Here is a 22,091-nt window from a genome sequence, read left to right on the forward strand (position 1 = left end):
GATCTTCATCACAGGCAGGAACAGGCCTGGCTCTCGTTTGAAGCAATTTAGGGAAACAACTTTCAAATCAGCGTTGGTAGAGAGACAATACTCACTGGGAAGGGAATCACCTCCTGATTTCTAATCTAGCCCAGCCCTTAACTTAAATTGTGACTCCTGATCCACCCTGACCGATCCATTTGCAATAATAGACCCACATCAACACAGTCCAGTCACTTCATTATTGTATAAGCATTGGTCAAAATGTCTAGTGTTGATCCCAGTAACTGAATGGGCAGAATTAGGGCAGTGAAACGTGGTGCAGAAAGTGTAAAATGCTGCACATTGAAAGGAGAAATTGCCAACACACCCACTGCACACAGGTTGTTGGAATGGCAAAGCTAAATGAGATCCTGAGCCTTAGTACACAATGCAGGTGAAATCTGACTTTAGGACGGTGCACACCTCAGATAGTAGTGGACTGATCACTCTGCAGCCTTCAACAGTCAGGAACAACTAGCTGAGGTGTATGATGGGCAAACAGTCTGTAACCACCCCACAACCCACGTGCACATATCCAGTGAGCTGCCATGTTTGGGGCCAGTGGAGGATTAAACAGCATCGGTTCCAATGTCGAGTACCTGTCAGCATCAAAACATGCTGCACTCTGGCCAGAACAAACTGGGTCCAATTAGGGGTCAGTATTGGGACCTTTGCTTTTCCTGATATATATAAATGATCTAGATCTTGGTGTGCAGGGGACAATTTCAAAGTTTGAGGATGACACAAAACTTGGGAGAATTGTAAACTGTGCGGAGGACAAAAAGGACATTGACACATTGGTGGAGTGGGCAAATAGGTGGCAGATGAAGTTCAATGTGGAGAAGTGTGAGGTGATAAACTTTGGTACAAAGAACATGGAGAGACACGGCAAAATAAAGGATACTATTCTGAAGGGTGTGCAGGAGCAGAGACCTGGGTGTATATGTACATAAGTCATTAAAGGTGGCAGGACAGGTAGAGAGAGCTGCTTCTAAAGCATACAGTATTCTAGGCTTCATTAATAGGGGCTTAGAGTTCAAGAGCAGGGAGGCTAGGATGAACTTATAAAAGACACTGGTTAGACCTCAGCTGGAGTATTGCATACAGTTTTGAGTGTCACACGATAGGAAGGATGTGAACGCACTGCAGAAAGCGCAGGAGAGGTTTACGCGAATGGTTCCAGGAATGAGAAACTTCAGTTATTAGGGAAGATTGGAGAAGTTTTCCTTGGGGAAGAGAAGGCTAAGAGAAGACTTGATAGAAGTTTTCAAAATCATGAGGGGTCTGGACAGAGTAGATAGGGAGAAACTTTCCGCTCGTAAGTGGATCGAGAACCAGAGGGCACAGTTTTAAAGCGTTTTGCAAAAGAAGCAAATATGAGGCGAGAGAAAACTTTTTCACACAGTGAGTAGCTAGGGTTTGGAATGCACAGCCTGGAAGTGTGACAAAGGCAGGTTCAGTTGAGGTATTCAAGAGGGCATTGGATGATTATTTAAATAGAAACAACGTGCTGGGTTAAAGGCAGGAGATTGGCACTAAGTTAAAATGTTCAGAGAACCAGTGCAGACATGATGGGCCGAATGGCCTCATTCTACACCATAACAATTCTATGATTCTGTGATCCTGGACACCAAGACACAAAGGAGACATTCAACCACAGCCAGCAGCACGGGAGCAGTCCCGGTGCCAGTCCCAGGGTCTGGGGTACAGGAAATGGAACAAACCTGGGGCTATCCAACCAGAAACAGGGGATTTTACAAAAGTTTATGAAATATTGAATGGAAAAGGGCAGTGGGGGGACATTCTGAACCTGACATTACATTGCTATGGCACAGGGCAAGCAGAGAGTGGGGGGGGGGGAGAGGCGGAGCCTATCCTTGGGGGCGGAGCAAGTGGTGGAGTCCCATTAGGGGGCGGGGTTTAAGATGGGGGCGAGGTTTAGCTGGATTCTGGGTCCCTCTTTCCTATCCCCGCCGCTCCTTCGATCCTGCCCCTCCACTGGCCACGCCCACACTATGGCCCCGCCCTGCCCCACCCCAGGCCCCCTCAACTGGCCGCGCCCTCTTCAGAGATGGCGGGCCTTGCCGAAGTTGATTCTGATTCCCCCTCGGCCCCGGCTCTCGGCCGCTCCCGGAGTCCCAGGGCTTGGCTGACTGTGGAGCCGGTCCTGTTCCTGACTATGTTGGCGCTAGCGCTGCAGGGCCCGCTCTCCACCCAGTATATCTTCCAGAGGGTCAGCGCCGAGCTCGGGTTCAACGGCAGTCGGAGCCGAGGCTGCAACAGCTCAGGAGGCGCCGAGGCTCAACTGGAGCAGGTGGGAGAATCAATCAATCAGCAGTTAATCGATTAGAATAATGAATAATCAATACAGAATCATGAATAATCAATACAGAATCATGAATAATCAATACAAAGTCATTAATTCAGAATCATCAATAATCAATATAGAATCATCTTTTAGCAATCAATAAGCATTACAGAATAATCAATATTGAATATATATCAACAGAATAATTAGCATAGAAGAGTAAATGCAGTATAATTAGTAAATAAGAACAGTATAACCCTTGAGTCAATACAACATAATCAATAAGTACAAATAATTCATCAGGAAATGCAGTGTTACATTCTCTGCCAATTTTGCCCCTTAGTCCTGTCTGGATTGAGCTGCATGTGGGAACAGTGCTGAATGAGCACCCCTTCTCGCTTCACCATATAACAGAGGGAAGATCATTGATGAAGCAGCAGGAGATTGTTGGGCCTAGGATGCTGCTGTTCTACTTTATTTTCTAAAAATATACTTTATTTCTAAATTTAAAAAGGAATATTACATAACATTTCAAAGTTGACATTACATAAAGTGCAATACAACTCAATTTCTTCTGATACAGTACGTATGTTGTCACGACTCTCTGTAATATCAAGCCCCACTGTTCCCCGAGCCGCAATAATGTGAAAAGTTTGACCAAACCACCAGATTGCCTCAATTCTACCTAACTGTTTAACTTAGGCTAACAGAATACGAGCACCAGTTTTGTAAAACTTAATAAGTAAATAACTGTTTATTGAACAAACTGTCATTAACCAGTGGCAAAAGAAAGAAATATAAACTCTTAATTTCTAGTTCTATAACCTAAACTCTACCCCTTCTTAAATCCCTATACACACACATACAAGACACATAAGACATACAAAAATATGGATTTTAAGGGTGGAATAAAACAGTTCAATAGCACTAATTCCGCAGTGCAGGATTTGATGGGTTGATTTTGATTTATGTCTTTCAAATTCCTTTCATTTCTTTTTGATGACACGAGATGGTCTTCCAGCACTTTCTGTATTTAGTTCACTGGTTGAGAACTTGCCTTACAATGTCTCTGACAGTGATTTTTCCCTTTGCCTTTTGACAGGGGTTTTCAGAGAGAGAACAGGTTATGGGGAAATGAGAAAAGGCCAGCTAGTTATTATTGTAGGATTACTAGAATCTTACACACAGGAGAGAGAGGATTGAGGTCTTTTTCCTTTCAGGTTATGACCTATTCTGCTGCATTGCTCTCACACAAAACCTGATCAGGAGCCAATTAAAACATTGTTGCCAGGCAGCTGTCTTCACCCAGGACTCCTTTCCAGCACCATCCTGTCTTTCATGGCACAACCTGTTGCGGGATGCAACATTGTATGTATCTCTCAACCTGTTCCAATGGACATATCTTTCAAACTACAGCCATTGTAATTTTAATCCACAGTTCAACAGAAATAAAATGATATGTTCCATTACAGTGGTGCCTCATTACACTCACCATTGCAGGTTATATTTACAATATTTATTTACATTTCATATTAAATATTATCAGGTATATATAGCCTGAGGGGTTTAGCACAGTTTCCAGCCCTTTGGTATACAATGGCAAGTGGGCCTTAAACAGTAGCCTTCCTCCCTTGACCTTCTGTGACAGCTACACCAAGCTTTAGTACAACCCTCAGCACGTAGCATTGGATCTTGGAATGTGCCAGCCTGCAACACTTGGCTGTTGACAGCTCTTTACGCTGGAAGACAAAAGAGCGTCTTTCACCGAGTTGATGGTCCTCCAGCAGCAGTTCATGTTTGTCTCAGTGTGCGTCCCTTGGAACAGCGCATAGAGTACACAGTCCTGTGTCAGATAAATGCACAGGATGAACCTCGACAAAAACCGCTGCGCCTCTCTCCAGATCTGTTTTGCGAAGGCGCATTCCACAAGGAGGTGGACGACAGTCTCTTCCCCACCACAGCCACCTCAAGGGCAACATGCGGAGGGGCTGAGACTCTGGGCTGCTGTTCTATTCCAGAAAGCTTGTGGATGAAGGACAGTACTATAACCAATTTGTTTGTACTTGTATGAGCATTTATTTATAGAGTTACATGTTACAGTCGCCTCCTAACCCGGCCACAGTTTCAGTCTGTTGCTATTTACAGGAGCACAAGTGAATCCCCAGTTAAATCCCACCACCCAGATACAATTAAACACAATTATTTTACAATTCACATTTTCCTGAGGATCTGCAGCAAATGAGGATCTGCAGTGTATAGAGATATCCTGAAGCTGCGAATATTGCCCACTGGGAACTACAACTATCATCCTCTGTGTATGGTATAAATCCAACCAGTAGGAGGCCTCCCCCGATTCCCATTGACTTCAATTTCCTAGGGCTGCTTGATGCCACGCTTGGCCACATGAACTCAAAGGCCAGTGACTCCCTTTTAAGGGAGTCACTGTCAAAATGGAAGCAAGTTTGGAATGGTAATGGATAGATACATATCCTCGGAGGCTAACTGCATTTTGATTGGCCAACACAAGTCCCAGAGCAAAATAATCAAGTTTGGATTGGTTAAGACCAGGTTCTCTTATAGAGCTAAGGATGTTGAGTTAAGATAGGATAGGGAAGATAGAGAGAAACTATTTCCGCTGGTTGGAGAGTCTAAGACTAAGGGGAGAGCGTAAAAATTAGAACCAGACCTTTCAGGAGTGAAACGAGGAAACATTTCTTCACACAAAGGGTGGTAGGAGTTTGGAACTTTCTTCCGCAAATGACAATTGATGCTAAATCAATTGCTAACTTTAAGTCAGACATTGATCGAATTTTGTTAAGCAAAAATATTAAGGATTTGGGGCAAAGGCCCATATATGGAGTATGGAGTTAAGTCACAGATCACCCATGATCTCATTGAATGGAAGAACAGACTCGAGGAGCTGAATGGCCCCCTTCTGTCCTAAGTTCTTATGATTGGTTGAGACCAAAATCTCTTGTGAGGTATGGGCTGTTGTATTAGGATTGGTTGATGCCAAAGATATATTGTACAAGAGCACAAGAATAAAGAAGCAAGAGTAGACCATTCAGCCCCTCAAGCCTGCTCTACCATTCAATATAATCATGGCTCATCTTGGGCTTCAACTCTATTTTCTCGCTCACTCCCCATATGCCTTGATTCCTAGAGAGACCAAAAATCTGCCTATCCCATCCTTAAATGTATTCAACGATGGAGAATCCACAACCCTCTGGGGTACAGAATTCCAAAGATTCACAACTCTGAGTGAAGAAATTTCTCCTCTTCTTAGTCTTAAATGATCGGCCCCTTATCTTGAGACTGTGCTCCCTTGTTTTAGATTCCCCAACCAGCGCAAACAATCTCTCAGCGTCCATCCTTTCAAGCTCCTTCAGAATCTTAAATAAAAAAGAAAATGCTGGAAAAACTCAGCAGGCCTGACAGTATCTTTGGAGAAAGAAACAAAGTTAATGTTTCAAGTCCAGTGATCGCCTCTCATTCTTCTATACTCCAGAAAATGTAAAACCCCTCAACCCAGGAACCAATTTAGTGACCCTTTGCTGTACTGCCTCCATTGCAAGTATATCTTAAATGTGGAGATCAAAACTCTACAGAGCATTCCAGATGTAGTCTCACCAAAACCCTGTACAATCATATCAAAACTTTTTCTTCCTGTACTCCAATCTCCTTGCAATAAAAGCCATTTGCCTTCCTAACTGCTTGCTGCACCTGCATGCTAACTTTCTGCATTTCTTCTATGAATACACTCAGGTCTCTTTGAACATTAACACTTAAAATTTTCACACTTTAAAAAAATATTCTTACATTATCCAGCAGGGTGGAGCTTAAGAAAGCAATTAGGAAAGCAAAGAGGGGATATGAGAAAGCTCTGGCTAGTAAAAGCAGGGAAAATCTCAAGATATTCTATAAGTATATCGATGGGAAGAGGATAACCAGGGAAAGACTAGGGCCCATAAGGGACCAAGGGGGCAATCTGTGGGTGGAGCCAGAGGATATCAGTAGAGTGTTGAACAAATCCTTCACATCCATCTTCACCCAAGAGAATGAGGATGAAGGTATGGAACTCAGGGAGAGAGACTGTGAGGTTCTTGAGCAACTTGATATAGAAAGTGACAAGGTATTGGAGGTGTTGGCAGGCTTAAAAGTGGACAAATCTCCAGGTCCGGATTATTTGTGTTCCAGACTGCTGAGGGAGGCAAGGGAGGAGATCGCAGGGGCTCTGACCCAAATTTTTAATTCCTCTCTGGGAGGTGCCAGAGGACTGGAGAACAGATAATGTGGTTCTGCTATTTAAGAAGGGTTGTAGAGATAAGCCAGGGAACTACAGACCAGTGAGTCTCACTTCAGTGGTAAGGAAACTATTGGAGAAAATTCTGAATGAGAGAATCTATCTCCATTTGGAGAGGCAAGGTTTGATCAGGGATAGTCAGCATGGCTTTGTCAGAGGGAGGTCATGCCTAACAAATTTGATTGAATTTTTTGAGGTGACCAGGTGTGTAGATGAGGGTAGTGCAGTTGATGCGGTTTACATGAATTTCAGCAAAGCCTTTGACAAGGTTCCACATGGGAGACTTATAAAGAAGGCAAAGGCACATGGAATATAGGATAATTTGATAAGGTGGATTCAAAATTGGCTTAGTTGTAGGAGACAGAGGGTGATGACAGAAGGCTGCTTTAGTGACTGGAAGCCAGTGTCCAGTGGCGTACCACAGGGATCTGTGCTGGGTCCCCTATTATTCAACATTTATGTAAACAACATAGATGACTGTGTGGGGGGTAGGATTAGTAAGTTTGTGGATGACACAAAGATTGGCCAGGTGGTTAACAGTGAGGTTGAGTGTCTTGGGCTACATGAAGATATAGACGGGATGGTCAAATGGGCAGATAAGTGACAGATGGAATTTAACCCTGAAAAGTGTGAGGTGATACACTTTGAAAGGAGTAATTTGACAAGGAAGTATTCAATGACACTAGGAAGTTCTGAGGAACAAAGGGACCGTGGCGTGTATGTCCATAGATCTCTGAAGGTGGAGGGGCATGTTAGTGGGGTGGTGAAAAAGGCATATGGGACAATTGCCTTTATCAATCGAGGCATAGATTGCAAAAGTAGGGAGGTCATGTTGGAGTTGTATAGAATCTTGGTGAGGCCACAGCTGGAGTACTGTGTGCAACTCTGGTTGCCACATTATAGGAAGGATGTGATTGCACTGGAGGGGATGCAGAGGAGATTCATCAGGATGTTGCCTGGGATGAAACATTTAAGTTATGAAGAGAGGTTGGATAGTCTTGGGTTGTTTTCGTTGGAGCAGAGAAGACTGAGGAGCGACCTGATCGAGGTGTACAAGATTATGAGGGGCATGGACAGGGTGGATAGGGAGCAGCTGTTTCCCTTAGTTGAAGGGTCAAACGCGAGGGGACACAAGTTCAAGGTGAGGGGCAGGAGGTTTAGGGGGGATGTGAGGAAAAACCTTTTTACCCAGAGGGTGGTGACAGTCTGGAATGCACTGCCTAGGAGGGTGATGGAGGTGGGTTGCCTCACATCCTTTAAAAAGTACCTGGAAGAGCACTTGACATGTCATAACACTCAAGGCTATGAGCCAAGTGCTGGTAAATGGGATTAGGTAGATAGGTCAGGTGTTTCTCACGTCAGTGCAGACTCATTGGGCCGAAGGGCCTTTTCTGCACTGTGTGATTTTGTGATTATCGAAAACCTTTTGAAATTCAGATATACTACATCTACTGTTTCCCCTTTATCTACCCTACTATTATATCTCAAAAAAAACCTCTAATAAATTTGTCAAACAGCATTTCCCCCTTTAGTAAAACCAGGTTGACTTGTTCTAATCATACAGTATTTTTCTAAGCGCAATATTTAAGGCTTTCTTAATGATAGAATCCAGCATTTTCCCAACAACTGTCGTTAGACTAACTGGCCAGTCACTGTTTTCTCTCTCTCTCCTTTCTTGATGAGTGGTGTAACATTTGACAGCTTGATAAGGAAGAATTTCTTCACTCAGAGGGTGGTGAATCTTTATACTTCTCTACCCCAGATGGCTGCGGAAGCTCAAACATTGAGTATGTTCAAGACCGAAATTAATCAATAGATTTCTGGATCCTAATGACATCAAGGGATATGGGAGAAAACAGCTTAAGAGGTAGTTGACCAGCTATGATCTGTTTGAATGGCGGAGCAAACTCAACGGGCCAAATGGCCTACTCCTGCTCCTATTTGCTATGTTCCAATCTAATGGGATCGTTACGAATCTAAGGAATTTTGGAAAATCATAGCCAGCGCATCCACTATCTCTGCAGCTATCCCTTTTAGAACCCTAGGGTGTAGGCCAATAGGTCCTGGGGATTTATTGGATTTTAGTCACTTATCTTACGCCAATACTTTTTCTCTGCTGATATTAATTTCTTTAATTTCCTCACTCATTTTAGCCGCTAGGTTACCTTCTATTTCTGGTATGAAATGTGTATTTTTTTACTGTGAAGACAGGCACAGAATATTTGCTGAATGCCTCTGCCATTTCCTCAATCTCCGTGATAATTTCCCCTGTTGTTCCTGCTAAAGGGCCAACGTTTACTTTAGCTACTCTCTTCCTTTTTATATACATATAAAAACTCTTTTAAACTGTTTTTATATTTCTGGCTAGTTTACTCTCATATTCTGTTTTTCTGCTTTTATCAGCTTTTTGTTGGGTTCCTAAAACACTCCCAATCTTCAGACTTGCTACTGTTTTATGCAACAATGTAAGCCCCTTCTTCTAAAATTTTTTTATTCGTTCATGGGATGTCGGTGTTGCTGGCTAGGCCAACATTTATTGCCCATCCCTAATTTCCCTTGAGAAGGTGGTGGTGAGCTGCCTTTTTGAACCGCTGCAGTCCATGTGGTGTAGGTACACCCACAGTGCTGCTAGGGAGGGAGTTCCAAGATTTTGACCCAATGACAGTGGAGGAACAGCAATATGTTTCCAAGTCATGATAGTGAGTGGCTTGGAGGGGAACTTCCAGGTGGTGGTGTTCCCATCTATCTGCTGCTCTTGTCCTTCTAGATGGTAGTGGTCAGGGGTTTGCAAGGTATTGTCTAAGGAGCCTTGGTGAATTCACACAGTGCACCTTGTGGATGGTACACACTGCTGGTACTTTTTGTCGATGGCGGAGGGAGTGAATGTTTATGGATGTGGTGACAATCAAACGGGCTGCTTTGTCCTGGACGGTGTCAAGCTTTTCCAGGGGATCTTTTACTACATCATTTCTAATTAACCCTTCTTCATTACACAATACTAGAACGAAGATAGTTTTATCCCGAGTGGATTCCACAATGTACTGCTTCAAGAAACTGTCACAAAAGCATTCTACAAACTTCTGGACCATTCTTGCCAATTTGAGTGTCCCAGTCCGTATGAATCATTACATTGCCTTTGTTACAAGCTCCAATAATTTCTTGTTTAATGCTCTGTCCATGAGTATAACTACTGTTAGGTGGCCTATAAACTACACCCACCAATGTTTTCTGACCCTTGGTATTCCTAATTTCCACCCATATTGATTCTACTTCATGACCTTCTGAGGCCAGGTCCTTTCTCACTAATGTCCTTATGATGTCATCCTTTACTATCAGGGTTACCCCCACTTTCTGAAATATTTTCTACCCTGAAATATTTATTTCCCACCCTTAATCACCTTGTAACCATGTTTCTGTAATAGTGATTAGATATAAATCATTTACCTCTATTTGCGTCACTAGTTCATCTATCTTATCGTGGATACTTTGTGCAGTCAGCCAAAGGACCTTTAGTTTCATTTGTTTACTTCTATTCCCTGCAATGACCTTCTTCACTGATGTACACTTTTTCTTAAACTCTCTGTCCCTTCCTGTCCTGCTTGTCTTTATCCACATCGCTGTTCTGCTCTGATGCTGCGACCTTTCTCTTTGGATTTTGTAAATCTCCCTTCACCCAAATCCTCGCTATTCCCCCCACCCTCACCCCCACCCCCACCCCCACCCATTAGATTAAAGCCCGGTCCACAGCCCTAGTTATACAATTGGCCAGGACACTGGTCCCTGCCCAGTGCAAGTGGAGCCCATCCCAACGGAATAGTTCACTCGTCCCTGAGTACTGATGTCAGTGCTCCATGAATCGAAACCCCTTCTTCCCACAATACTCTTTAAGTCGAGTGTTTAATTCGCTAATCTGCTTGACCCTATACCAGTTGGTTCAGGTAACAATCCAGAGATGAATACCTTTCACGTTCTGTGTTTTAATTTGGCCCCCGACTGCTCAAATTCTCTTAGCAGAAAATCACCCTGGTTTTACCTATGTCGTTAGTTCCCACGAGGACGACGACAATTGGATCCTTCCCCTCCCACTCCAAGTTCCTCTCCAACTGTGAGAAGATGTCCTTAACCCTGGCATCGGGCAGGCAATGCAACCTTTGGAGCTCCCAGTCGTAGCTGCAGAGAACAGTATCCATCCTCCTAACTATACTGTCTCCTATCGCTACCACCTTCGTCTTCACTCCCCCAACGTGAATGACATCTTTCACCATGGTGCCATGGCCAGTCTGCTCATCCACCTTGCCGTCCTTTTCCTCATCCACACAAGTGGCAAGGCAAAGTCGCATGTTGGATCCAAAATTGGCTGGGAGGCAGGAAGCAGAGGGTGATGATAGAGGGATGTTTCTGTGACTGGAAGTCTGTTTCTAGTAGGGTTCCGCAGGGCTCGGTGCTGGGGCCCTTGCTGTTTGTGGTGTACAAAAATTATTTGGACTTAAATGTAGGGAATATGATCAAGATGGGGATGCCATTAAATTGGTAGGATGGTAAGTAGTGAGGAGGATAGCTGTAAACTGCAGGAGGATGTCAATGGTTTGGTCAGGTGGGCAGAGCAATGGCAAATGGAATTCAATCTGGAAAAGTGTGAGGTAATGCACTTGGGGAGGGCTAACAAAGCAAGTTAGGACCCTGGGAAGTACTAAAGATCAGAGGGACCTTGGTTAAGGTGGTTAAGAAGGCATATGGGATACTTGTCTTTATTAGCCGAGGCATAGAATACAAGAGCAGGGAGTTTATGCTGGAACTGTATAAAACATATGCCACAACTGGAGTGCTGCATGTAGTTCTGGTCACCACATTATAGGAAGGATGTGAATGGACTGGAGTGGGTGCAGAGGAGATTTACTAGGATGCTGCCTGGGCTGGAGGGTCTGAGCTATGAGGAAAGACTGGATAGGCTGGGGTTGTTTTCCTTGGAGCGGTGAAGGTTGAGAGGGGACCTGATAGAGGTGTATAAGATTATGAGGGGCATAGATAGGGTGGATAGGTAGGCACTTTTTCCATTAGTAGACGGGTCAAGAACCAGTGGCATAGATTTAAGGTAAGAGGTAAAACACTAAGAGTGTGGTTGAGGAGAATTTTTTTCACCCAGAGGGTGGTGGGAGTCTGGAACTCACTGTCTGAAAGGGTGGTTGAGTCAGAAACTCTCATAATATTTAAGATGTGTTTAAATATTCACTTGCATTGCCATAGCCTCCATGGCTATGGGCCAAGTGCTGGAAAATGGGATTAGTGTAGTCAGATCTTTGTTGACCGGCGTGGACACGATGGGCCGAATGGCCTCCTTCAGTACTGTAGACGTCTATGGGATAGCAAGTACCTCATACCAGTTGTGTTGGGATTGGTTGCATTCAAGGATCTACTGTGAGGAATGCCTTGGAAATGATTTTCTTAATTCTCCTCTAGGCAGTCGAGGCGATGACCTCCCACTGGAACCTGTACATTAACCTGGGGGGTTTTGCTGTAGGACTCTTCTCTGTAACGCTGCTCGGACCGTGGAGTGACCGTGTTGGCCGCAAGCCTATCCTAATCTTGCCCAGCATCGGCCTATCGTTGCAGGCAGCGATCTACCTCATTGTCATGTACCAGAAGCTGCCGATCAGCTACTTTCTGATTGGTCGCTTGCTGAGTGGACTTCTGGGGGATTTCAACACCATCCTGGCTGGATGTTTCTCATACATCGCAGACATCAGCGACAAGCAGTCACGCACATTCCGCGTTGCAGTGCTGGAAGCTTGCCTAGGAATCGCAGGAATGTTTGGGAGTATTATCGGAGGCCAATGGAGTAAGGCACAAGGTTACATCAGTCCATTCTGGCTTGTGTTGGCATTGAACTTGGCCACTGTTGCGTACGCCTTCACTTTTGTTCAAGAGTCTGTGACCGTGAAAGAAGCCAGCAAACTGTTCACGACGAAGCATTACAGATCAGTGTACCAGCTATACTCCAGCAGGCAGGAGACTGGTCGAAGGTACCGTCTCTGCCTCTACGCACTCTCCCTCTTTGTTGTCGTGACAGTTCATTTTGGGGTCAAGGACATTCTCATCATCTTTGAGCTGAGCTCCCCACTGTGTTGGCAATCTGATCTGATTGGATACGGTTCAGCAGTCGAACACTTGACCTATCTGAGTAGCCTGCTGGGACTGAAGGTGATGCAACTCTGCCTGGAGGACAGCTGGATTGCAGAGATTGGGCTGGTGTCTAATGTGGCTGGTTTGGTCATCTTCTCAGTGGCAGCGACCAGCTCTGTCATGTTCTCAGGTACGTTGCTGGTTTGGGATCGATGCACTTTTAGTATCAGACTGATTATGTCCTGGCTTGTTCCTAACACACTCTGGGACTTGGCTTCGCTAGCAGGGTTGTGGGGGACAAACCAATCTATTCATTCTTGCACTAGCTGAACGAGTTGGAGAAAAGCAGTGGATATTGGTCCAGACATCTCACCTGGAGATCAATGCTTAGCATGAGCTCTGTTCACTAGCCATCAACTCTCTCTCCCTGGCAACTGCCTGGGTCTGAACCATTTGATCCCAAGATAAGCTTCTGCCATATCTATACAATTGCAGCCATCTTCATAAGATCACCTGCCCCTGTCCCTGCCTGAGCTCAACTGCTGCTGGAACCCTCATCCATCCCCTTATAAGGTCTAGTCTTGACCATTCCCTTGCATTCTGACCAGCCTCTCATCATAAATTTGCACTCATCCAAACTTTGCTGTCCATGTCTAACTCGCACTAAATCCTGTTCACCCATCACTTTGTGCTCTCTGACCGATGTTGGTTCCTGGTGCAACAACGTCTCGATATTAAAATTCTCATTCTTGTTTTCAAATTTCTTCATGGCCTCACACAACCCAATCTTTGTAAACTCTTCCAACCCCACAACCTCTTGAGATATCTGTGCCCTTCCTACATGGGCCTTTTCAGTATCCCTGATTCTATTGTTCCACCACTGAAGCCGTGCCTTCAGCTGTCTGAGCCTAGGCTCTAGAATTCCCTCCCTAAACTTCTCTACCTCTCTTTCCTCCTTTAAAACACTCATTAAAACCGACCACTTTGACCAAGCTTTTCAATACTTGTTTTATTAATCTATTTCTATCAGTAAGTTGCTCTACACTGCAGTCCAGTGATGTTCTGGCACAGAGCTGGTTACTGATGTAACACAGTTCCAGAAGAGTGACGGTGTTCATTGTCATAAAGTTCTAGATTAGTGGTGCTGTTTTAGTACACTAAAATAGTTTAGATTAGAAATGCATAATTTTTTTTTATTCATTCACGCGAATGTGAGCAGCGCTGGTTAGGCCAGCATTTATTGCACATCCCTATTTGCCCTTGAGAAGGCAGTGGTGAGCTGCCTTCTTGAGCCACTGCAGTCCATGTGGTGTAGATAAACCCACAGTGCTGTTAGGAAGGGGGTTCCAGCATTTTGACCCAGCAACAATGAAGGAACGGCGATATATTTCTAAGTCAGGATGGTGAGTGGCTTGGAGAGGAACTTCCAGGTGGTGGTGTTCCCATGTGTCTGCTGCCCTGGTCCTTCAAGATGGTAGCAGTCGTGGGTTTGGAAGGTGCTGTCTAAGGAGGTTTGGTGAGTTTCTGCAGTGCATCTTGTAGGTGGTACACACTGCTGCTGCTGTGCATTGGTGATTGCGGGAGCAAAATTTTGTGGATGGGCTTCCAGTCAAGCAGGTTGCTTTGTCCTGGATAGTGTCAAGCTTCTTGAGTGTTGTGGGAGCTGCACTCATCCAGGCAAGTGGTGAGTATTCCATCACACTCCTGACTTGTGCCTTGTAGATGGTGGACAGACTTTGGGGAGCAGGATTCCTAGCGTCTGATCTGCACTTGTAGCCACAGTAGTTATATGGCTAATCCAGTTCAGTTTCTGGTCAATGGTAATCTCCATGACGTTGATAATGGGGGATTCAGCGATGGTAATGCCGTTGAAGGTCAAGGAGTGATGGTTTGATTCTCACTTGATGGAGATGGTCATTGCCTGGCACTTCTGTGGTACGAATGTTACTTGCCACTTGTCAGCCCAAACCTGGATGTTGCCCAGGCCTTGCTGCATTTGGACATGGACTGCTTCAGTATCTGAGGAGCCATGAATAGTGCTGAACATTGTGCAATCATCAGCGAACATCCCCACTTCTGACTTTATGATGGGGGGGAAGCTCATTGATGAAGCAGCTGAATATGGTTGGCCCTGGGACACCATCCTGAGGAACTCTTGCAGTGATGTCCTGGAGCTGAGATGACTGATCTCCAACAGCTACAGCCATCTTCCTTTGTGTTAGGTATGACTCCAACCAATGGAGAGTTTCCCCCCGATTCCCATTGACTACAGTTTTGCTAAGGCTCCTTGATGCCACATTTAGTCAAATGCGGCCTTGATGTCAAGGGCAGTCACTCTCACCTCATCGCTGGAGTTCAGCTCTTTTGTCCACGTTTGAACCAAGGCTGTAATGAGGTCAAGAGCTGAATGGCCCTGGAGGAACCCAAACTGAGCATCAGTGAGCTGGTTATTGCTAAGCAAGTGCTGCTTGATAGCACAGTTGATGACCCTTCCATTAGTTTACTGATGATGAAGAGTAACTGATGATGCAATAATTGGCTGGTTGGATTTGTCCTGCTTTTTGTGTACAGGACATACCTGGGCAATTTTTCACATAGGCAGGTAGATGCCAGTGTTGTAGCTGTACTGGGACAGCTTCACTGGGGGTGCGGCAAGTTCTGGAGCACAAGTCTTCAGTACTATTCCTAGAATATTGTCAGGGCCCATAGCTTTTGCAGTATCCTGTGCCTTCAGCCATTTCTTGATATCGCATGGAATGGATCGAATTGGCTGAAGACTGGCATCTGTGATGCTGGGGACCTCCGGAGGAGGCCGAGATGTATCATCCACTCGGCACTTCTGGCTGAAGATTGTTGCAAATGCTTCAGCCTTATCTTTTGCACTGCTGTGCTGGGCTCTCCCATCATTGAGGATGGGGATATTTGTGGAGTCTCCTTCTCTAGTGAGTTGTTTAATTGTCAACCACCATTCACGACTGGATGTGTCAGGACTTCAGAGCTTAAATCTGATCCATTGATTGTGGAATTGCTTAGCCCTGTCTATCACTTGCTGCTTACGTGCAAGTAGTCCAGTGTTATAGCTTCAGCAGATTGACACCTTATTTTGAAGTATGCCTGGTGCTGCTCCTGGCACACCCTCCTGCACTCTTCATTGAACCAGGTTTGATCCCCTGGCTTGATGGTAATGGTAGAGTGCGGGATATGTCGGGCCATGAGGCTACAGATTGTGTTCGAGTATAATTCTGCTGCTGATGGCCCACAGTGCCTCATGGATACCTAGCCTTGAGTTGCTAGATCTGCTCGAAATCTATCCCATTTAGCATGGGGTGGTAGTGCCACACAACACGATGGAGGGTATCCTCAATGTGAAGACAGTCTCCACAAGGACTGTGAGGTGGTCACCCCTACTGATACTGTCAATGGACAGATGCCTCTGTGGCAGGCAAGTTGGTGAGGGTGAGGTCAAGTATGTTTTTCCCTCTTGTTGGTTCCCTCACTTCCTGCCGCAGACCCAGTCTAGCAACTATGCCCTGTCGAACTCAGCCAGCTCGGTCAGTAGTGGTGCCACCAAGCCGCTCTTAGTAATGGACATTGAAGTCCCCCACCCAGAGTACATTCTGCACCCTTGCCACCCTCGGTGCTTCCTCCAAGTGGTGTTCAACATGGAGAAGCACTGATTCATCAGCTGAGGGAGGGCGGTACATGGTAATCAGCAGGAGGTTTCCTTGCCCATGTTTGACCTGATGCCATGAGAATTTATGGGGTCCGGAGTCGATGTTGAAGACTCCCAGGGCAACCCCCTCCCGACTGTATACCACTGTGTTGGGTCTGTCCTGCCGATGGGACTAGACATACCCAGGGATGGTGCTGGTGGTGTCTGGGACATGATCTGTAAGATATGATTTTGTGAGGGTGATTATGTCAGGCTTTGGCTTGATTAGTCTGTAGGACAGCTCTCCCAATTTTGGCACAAGTCTCTAGATGTTAATAAGGAGGACTTTGCAGGGTCGACAGGGCTGAGTTTGCAGTTGTTGTTTCCGGTGCCTAGGTTGATGCTGGGTGGTCCGTCCAGTTTCTTTCTTTTGGGACTTTTTAGCGGTTTATTACAACTGAGCAGCTTGCTAGGCCATTTCAGGGGACATTTAAGAGCTAATCACATACCTGTGGGTCTGGAGTGACATGTAGGCCAGGCAAAGGTCATTAGTGAACCAGATGGGTTTTTAGGACAATTGTTAATGGCTTCATGGTCATCTTTAGACTTTTAATGCCAAATTTTTATTGAATTCAAATTTCAAGATCTGCCATGGTGGGATTTAGACACAGATCCCTGGAGCATTACCTTGGGTCTCTACGCCACCACCTCCCCCTAATTTAGTGATATTGCTCTGGATTAATCATGGTGCTCTATAGTATACATTATTCCAGAACAGTTCTAACGGCTATGTATTTCTACAGTGTTGTGCTACCATGCTGATATTATTCTAGATTAAGAGTATTCCAGTGACATTGACCATTGATCCAGTACAGTAATACAATTCTAGATCCGTGTTGAAGAAAGTGAAATCATTTTAGAAAAGTGGATTGGTGTGTTGATAAAATTCTAGCATAAGGTTAATGTTTTAGATTTGTAACATGCAAGTGTAGACACAGAGTTAAGCACAATTATTTTGTTTCAGCTTATGCACTGGCAGTGTGCTAGTGTACTATATTACTGAACATATTTTCTTTCTCCCTCCAGGTTATGGTGTGCGCTTCCTTGCAATGGCCACTACACCAGTGATAAGAGCCAAGTTATCAAAGTTAGCTGATGTGACTGAGCAAGGTAAGCTCAAGAGGGTGCAGTCACTTAGGGAGCCAATCTTTAAAATTTTGTTTTTGAAATTTGGGAACAATATTTCCCCAGTACTGACCCTCCAACAATGCAGCGTTCCCTCAGTATTGACTCTTCGACAATGTGGCTCTCCCTCATTACTGACCCTCTGACAATGCAGCGTTCCCTCTGTATTGACCCTCTGACAATGTGGCACTCCCTCAGTACTGACCCTCCGACAATGCAGCACTCCATCGATACTGACACTCCGACAGTGCAGTGCTCCCTCAGTACTGATCATCCAAAAGTGCAGCGCTCCCTCAGTACTGATCCTCCAACAGTGCAGTACTCCCTCAGTACTGACCCTCCGACAGTGCGGTGTTCCCTCAGTACTGACCCTCCTACAGTGCAGCATTCCCTCAATACTGAACTTCTGACAGCGCAGCACACAGTCAGTACTGACCCTCCGACAATGCAGCACTACCTCAGTACTGACATTCCCACAGTGCAGTGCTCCCTCAGTACTGACGTTCAAACACTGCAGCACTCCCTCAGTATTAACCCTCTGAATTGCAGCACTCACACAGTACTGATCCTCCAGTAATGCAGCACTCCTTCTGAGGTGCAGCACTCTCTGAGTACTGATATTCTGACAGCAAGGCACACAGTCACTACTAACCCTCTGACAGTGCAGTACTACCTCAGTACTGACACTCCAACAGCGCGGTACTCCTTCAGTACTAACCTTCTAACAGTGCAGCACTCCCTCAGTACTGACACTCCAACATTGCAGCACTCCCTTACTACTGACCCTCCAACAGTGTGGCACTCCATCAGCACTGACACTCTGATAGTGCAGCACTCCCTCAGTACTGACCCTCCAACAATGCAGTGGTCACTTAGTACTGACCGTCCGACAGTGTAGAACTCTCTCAATACTGACCATCTGCCAATGCGGCGCTTCCTCAGTACTAACTCTCTGACGGTGCGGCGCCCTCAGAACTGACCCACCTACAGTGCAGGACTCCCTCAGTACTGACTCTCTGACAGTGTGGCACTTCCTCAGTACTGATCTTCTGACAGTGCAGCACTCCCTCAGTACTGACCCACTGTCATTGTGGTACTCCCTCAGTACTGATGCTCCAACACTGCAGCACTCTCTTAGTGCTGACCCACCGACAGTGCAAGACTCTCTCAGTACTGACCCTCCGACAGTGCGGCGCTCCCTCAGTACTGACCCTCCGACAGTGCGGCGCTCCCTCAGTACTGACCCTCCAACAGTGCAGTACTCCCTCAATACTGACCCTCCGACAATGCAGCACACACTCAGTACTGACACTGCCACAGTGCAGTACTCCCTCAGTACTGACCCTCCTACAGTGTTGCACCCCCTCAGTACTGACCCGCTGACAGTGCAGCTCTCCCTCAGTACTGACCCTCCGACAGTGCAGAACTCCCTCAGTACTGACCCTCCGACAATGCAGAACTCCCTCAGTACTGACCTTCCGACAGTGCGGCGCTTCCTCAGTACTGACCCTACTACAGTGTGGCACCCCCTTAGTACTGACCCGCCGATAGTGCAGCACTCCCTCAGTACTGACCCTCCGACAGGGCAACATACACTCAGTACTGACCCTTCGACAGTGCAGCATACACTCAGTACTGACCCTCCGACAATGCAGCTCTACCTCAGTACTGACAATCTCTCAGTGCAGTACTCCCTCAGTACTGACCCTCTGTCAGTGTAGCAGTCCCTCAGTATTGACACTCCAACATTACAGCACTCCCTTACTACTGACCCTCCAAAAGTGTGGCACTCCATCAGCACTGACACTCTGATAGTGCAGCACTCCCTCAGTACTGACCCTCCAACAATGCAGCAGTCACTTAGTACTGACCGTCCGACAGTGTAGAACTCTCTCAATACTGACCATCCGTCAATGCGGCGCTTCCTCAGTACTAACTCTCCGACGGTGCGGCGCCCTCAGAACTGACCCACCTACAGTGCAGTACTCCCTCAGTACTGACCCTCTGTCAGTGTAGCAGTCCCTCAGTATTGACACTCTGACAGTGCAGTACTCCCTCAGTACTGACGCTCAAACACTGCAGTACTCCCTCAGTACTGACGCTCAAACACTGCAGCTCTCCCTCAGTACTGATCCTCTGAAGTGCAGCACTCCCTCGGTACTGACCCGCTGACAGTGCAGCACACACTCAGTACTGACCCACCGACAGTAAGGCACATAGTCACTACTAAGCCTCCGTCAGTGCAGCACTACCTCAGTACTGACCCTCTGTCAGTGTAGCAGTCCCTCAGTATTGACACTCTGACAGTGCAGTACTGCCTCAGTATGGACGCTCAAACACTGCAGCACTCCCTCAGTACTGATCCTCTGACAGTGCAGCAATCCCTCAGTACTGACCCTTCGACAGTGCAGCACTCCCTCAGTACTGATCCTCTGACAGTGCAGCAATCCCTCAGTACTGACTCTCCAACATTGCAGCACTCGCTTACTACTGACCCTCCGACAGTGTGGCACTCCCTCAGCACTGACCCTCTGACAGTGCAGCACACCCTCAGTACTGACCCACCCACAGGGCAGAATTCTCAGTACTGACCCGCCTATAGTGCAGGACTCCCTCAGTACTGACCTCCGACAGTGTGGCGCTCCCTCAGTACTGACTCTCTGACAGTGCGGCGCTCCATCAGTACTGACCCTTCGACACTGCAGCACACACTCAGTACTGACCCTCCGACATTGCAGCACACACTCAGTACTGACACTGCCACAGTGTAGTACTCCCTCAGTACTGACCCTCTGACAGTGCAGCAGTCACTCAGTACTAACCCACTGACAGTGTGGTATTCCCTCAGTACTGAGGCTCCAACACTGCAGCACTCCCTCAGTGCTGACCCTCCGACAGTGTGGCGCTCCCTCAGTACTGACTCTCTGACAATGCAGCAATCCCTCAGTACTGACCCTCTCACAGTGCAGCACTCCCTCAGTACTGACCCTCCAACATTGCAGCAATCCCTTACTACTGACCCTCCGAGATTGGTACTCCCTCAGCACTGACCCTCTGATAGTGCAGCACACCCTCAGTACTGACCCTCCGACAGGGCAACATACACTCAGTACTGACCCTTCGACAGTGCAGCATACACTCAGTACTGACCCTCCGACAATGCAGCTCTACCTCAGTACTGACAATCTCTCAGTGCAGTACTCCCTCAGTACTGACCCTCTGTCAGTGTAGCAGTCCCTCAGTATTGACACTCCAACATTGCAGCACTCCCTTACTACTGACCCTCCAAAAGTGTGGCACTCCATCAGCACTGACACTCTGATAGTGCAGCACTCCCTCAGTACTGACCCTCCAACAATGCAGCAGTCACTTAGTACTGACCGTCCGACAGTGTAGAACTCTCTCAATACTGACCATCCGTCAATGCGGCGCTTCCTCAGTACTAACTCTCCGACGGTGCGGCGCCCTCAGAACTGACCCACCTACAGTGCAGTACTCCCTCAGTACTGACCCTCTGTCAGTGTAGCAGTCCCTCAGTATTGACACTCTGACAGTGCAGTACTCCCTCAGTACTGACGCTCAAACACTGCAGTACTCCCTCAGTACTGACGCTCAAACACTGCAGCTCTCCCTCAGTACTGATCCTCTGAAGTGCAGCACTCCCTCGGTACTGACCCTCTGACAGTGCAGCACACACTCAGTACTGACCCACCGACAGTAAGGCACATAGTCACTACTAAGCCTCCGTCAGTGCAGCACTACCTCAGTACTGACCCTCTGTCAGTGTAGCAGTCCCTCAGTATTGACACTCTGACAGTGCAGTACTGCCTCAGTATGGACGCTCAAACACTGCAGCACTCCCTCAGTACTGATCCTCTGACAGTGCAGCAATCCCTCAGTACTGACTCTCCAACATTGCAGCACTCGCTTACTACTGACCCTCCGACAGTGTGGCACTCCCTCAGCACTGACCCTCTGACAGTGCAGCACACCCTCAGTACTGACCCACCCACAGGGCAGAATTCTCAGTACTGACCCGCCTATAGTGCAGGACTCCCTCAGTACTGACCTCCGACAGTGTGGCGCTCCCTCAGTACTGACTCTCTGACAGTGCGGCGCTCCATCAGTACTGACCCTTCGACACTGCAGCACATACTCAGTACTGACCTTCCGACATTGCAGCACACACTCAGTACTGACACTGCCACAGTGTAGTACTCCCTCAGTACTGACCCTCTGACAGTGCAGCAGTCACTCAGTACTAACCCACTGACAGTGTGGTATTCCCTCAGTACTGAGGCTCCAACACTGCAGCACTCCCTCAGTGCTGACCCTCCGACAGTGTGGCGCTCCCTCAGTACTGACTCTCTGACAATGCAGCAATCCCTCAGTACTGACCCTCTCACAGTGCAGCACTCCCTCAGTACTGACCCTCCAACATTGCAGCAATCCCTTACTACTGACCCTCCGAGATTGGTACTCCCTCAGCACTGACCCTCTGA

At 46.8% G+C, this 22,091-nt stretch overlaps 1 protein-coding gene across 2 annotated transcripts in view; it reads left to right on the top strand.

Annotated features, from left to right (window-relative positions):
- Positions 1-2,058: 2,058 nt before the first annotated feature.
- The window catches only part of slc46a1 (solute carrier family 46 member 1), a 29,629-nt gene continuing 9,596 nt past the window's right edge, over positions 2,059-22,091 (top strand). For both annotated transcript variants that reach the window (XM_041196608.1, XM_041196609.1), the window contains exons 1-3: positions 2,059-2,335; positions 12,090-12,942; positions 17,491-17,574. In XM_041196608.1, the coding sequence (XP_041052542.1) occupies positions 2,093-2,335; positions 12,090-12,942; positions 17,491-17,574 (1,180 nt within the window). In that variant the 5' untranslated portion in view covers positions 2,059-2,092. The remainder of the gene's footprint in view (positions 2,336-12,089; positions 12,943-17,490; positions 17,575-22,091) is intronic.

Source organism: Carcharodon carcharias, chromosome 10 (genome assembly GCF_017639515.1).
Source record: "Carcharodon carcharias isolate sCarCar2 chromosome 10, sCarCar2.pri, whole genome shotgun sequence".
Taxonomy (NCBI): domain Eukaryota; kingdom Metazoa; phylum Chordata; class Chondrichthyes; order Lamniformes; family Lamnidae; genus Carcharodon; species Carcharodon carcharias.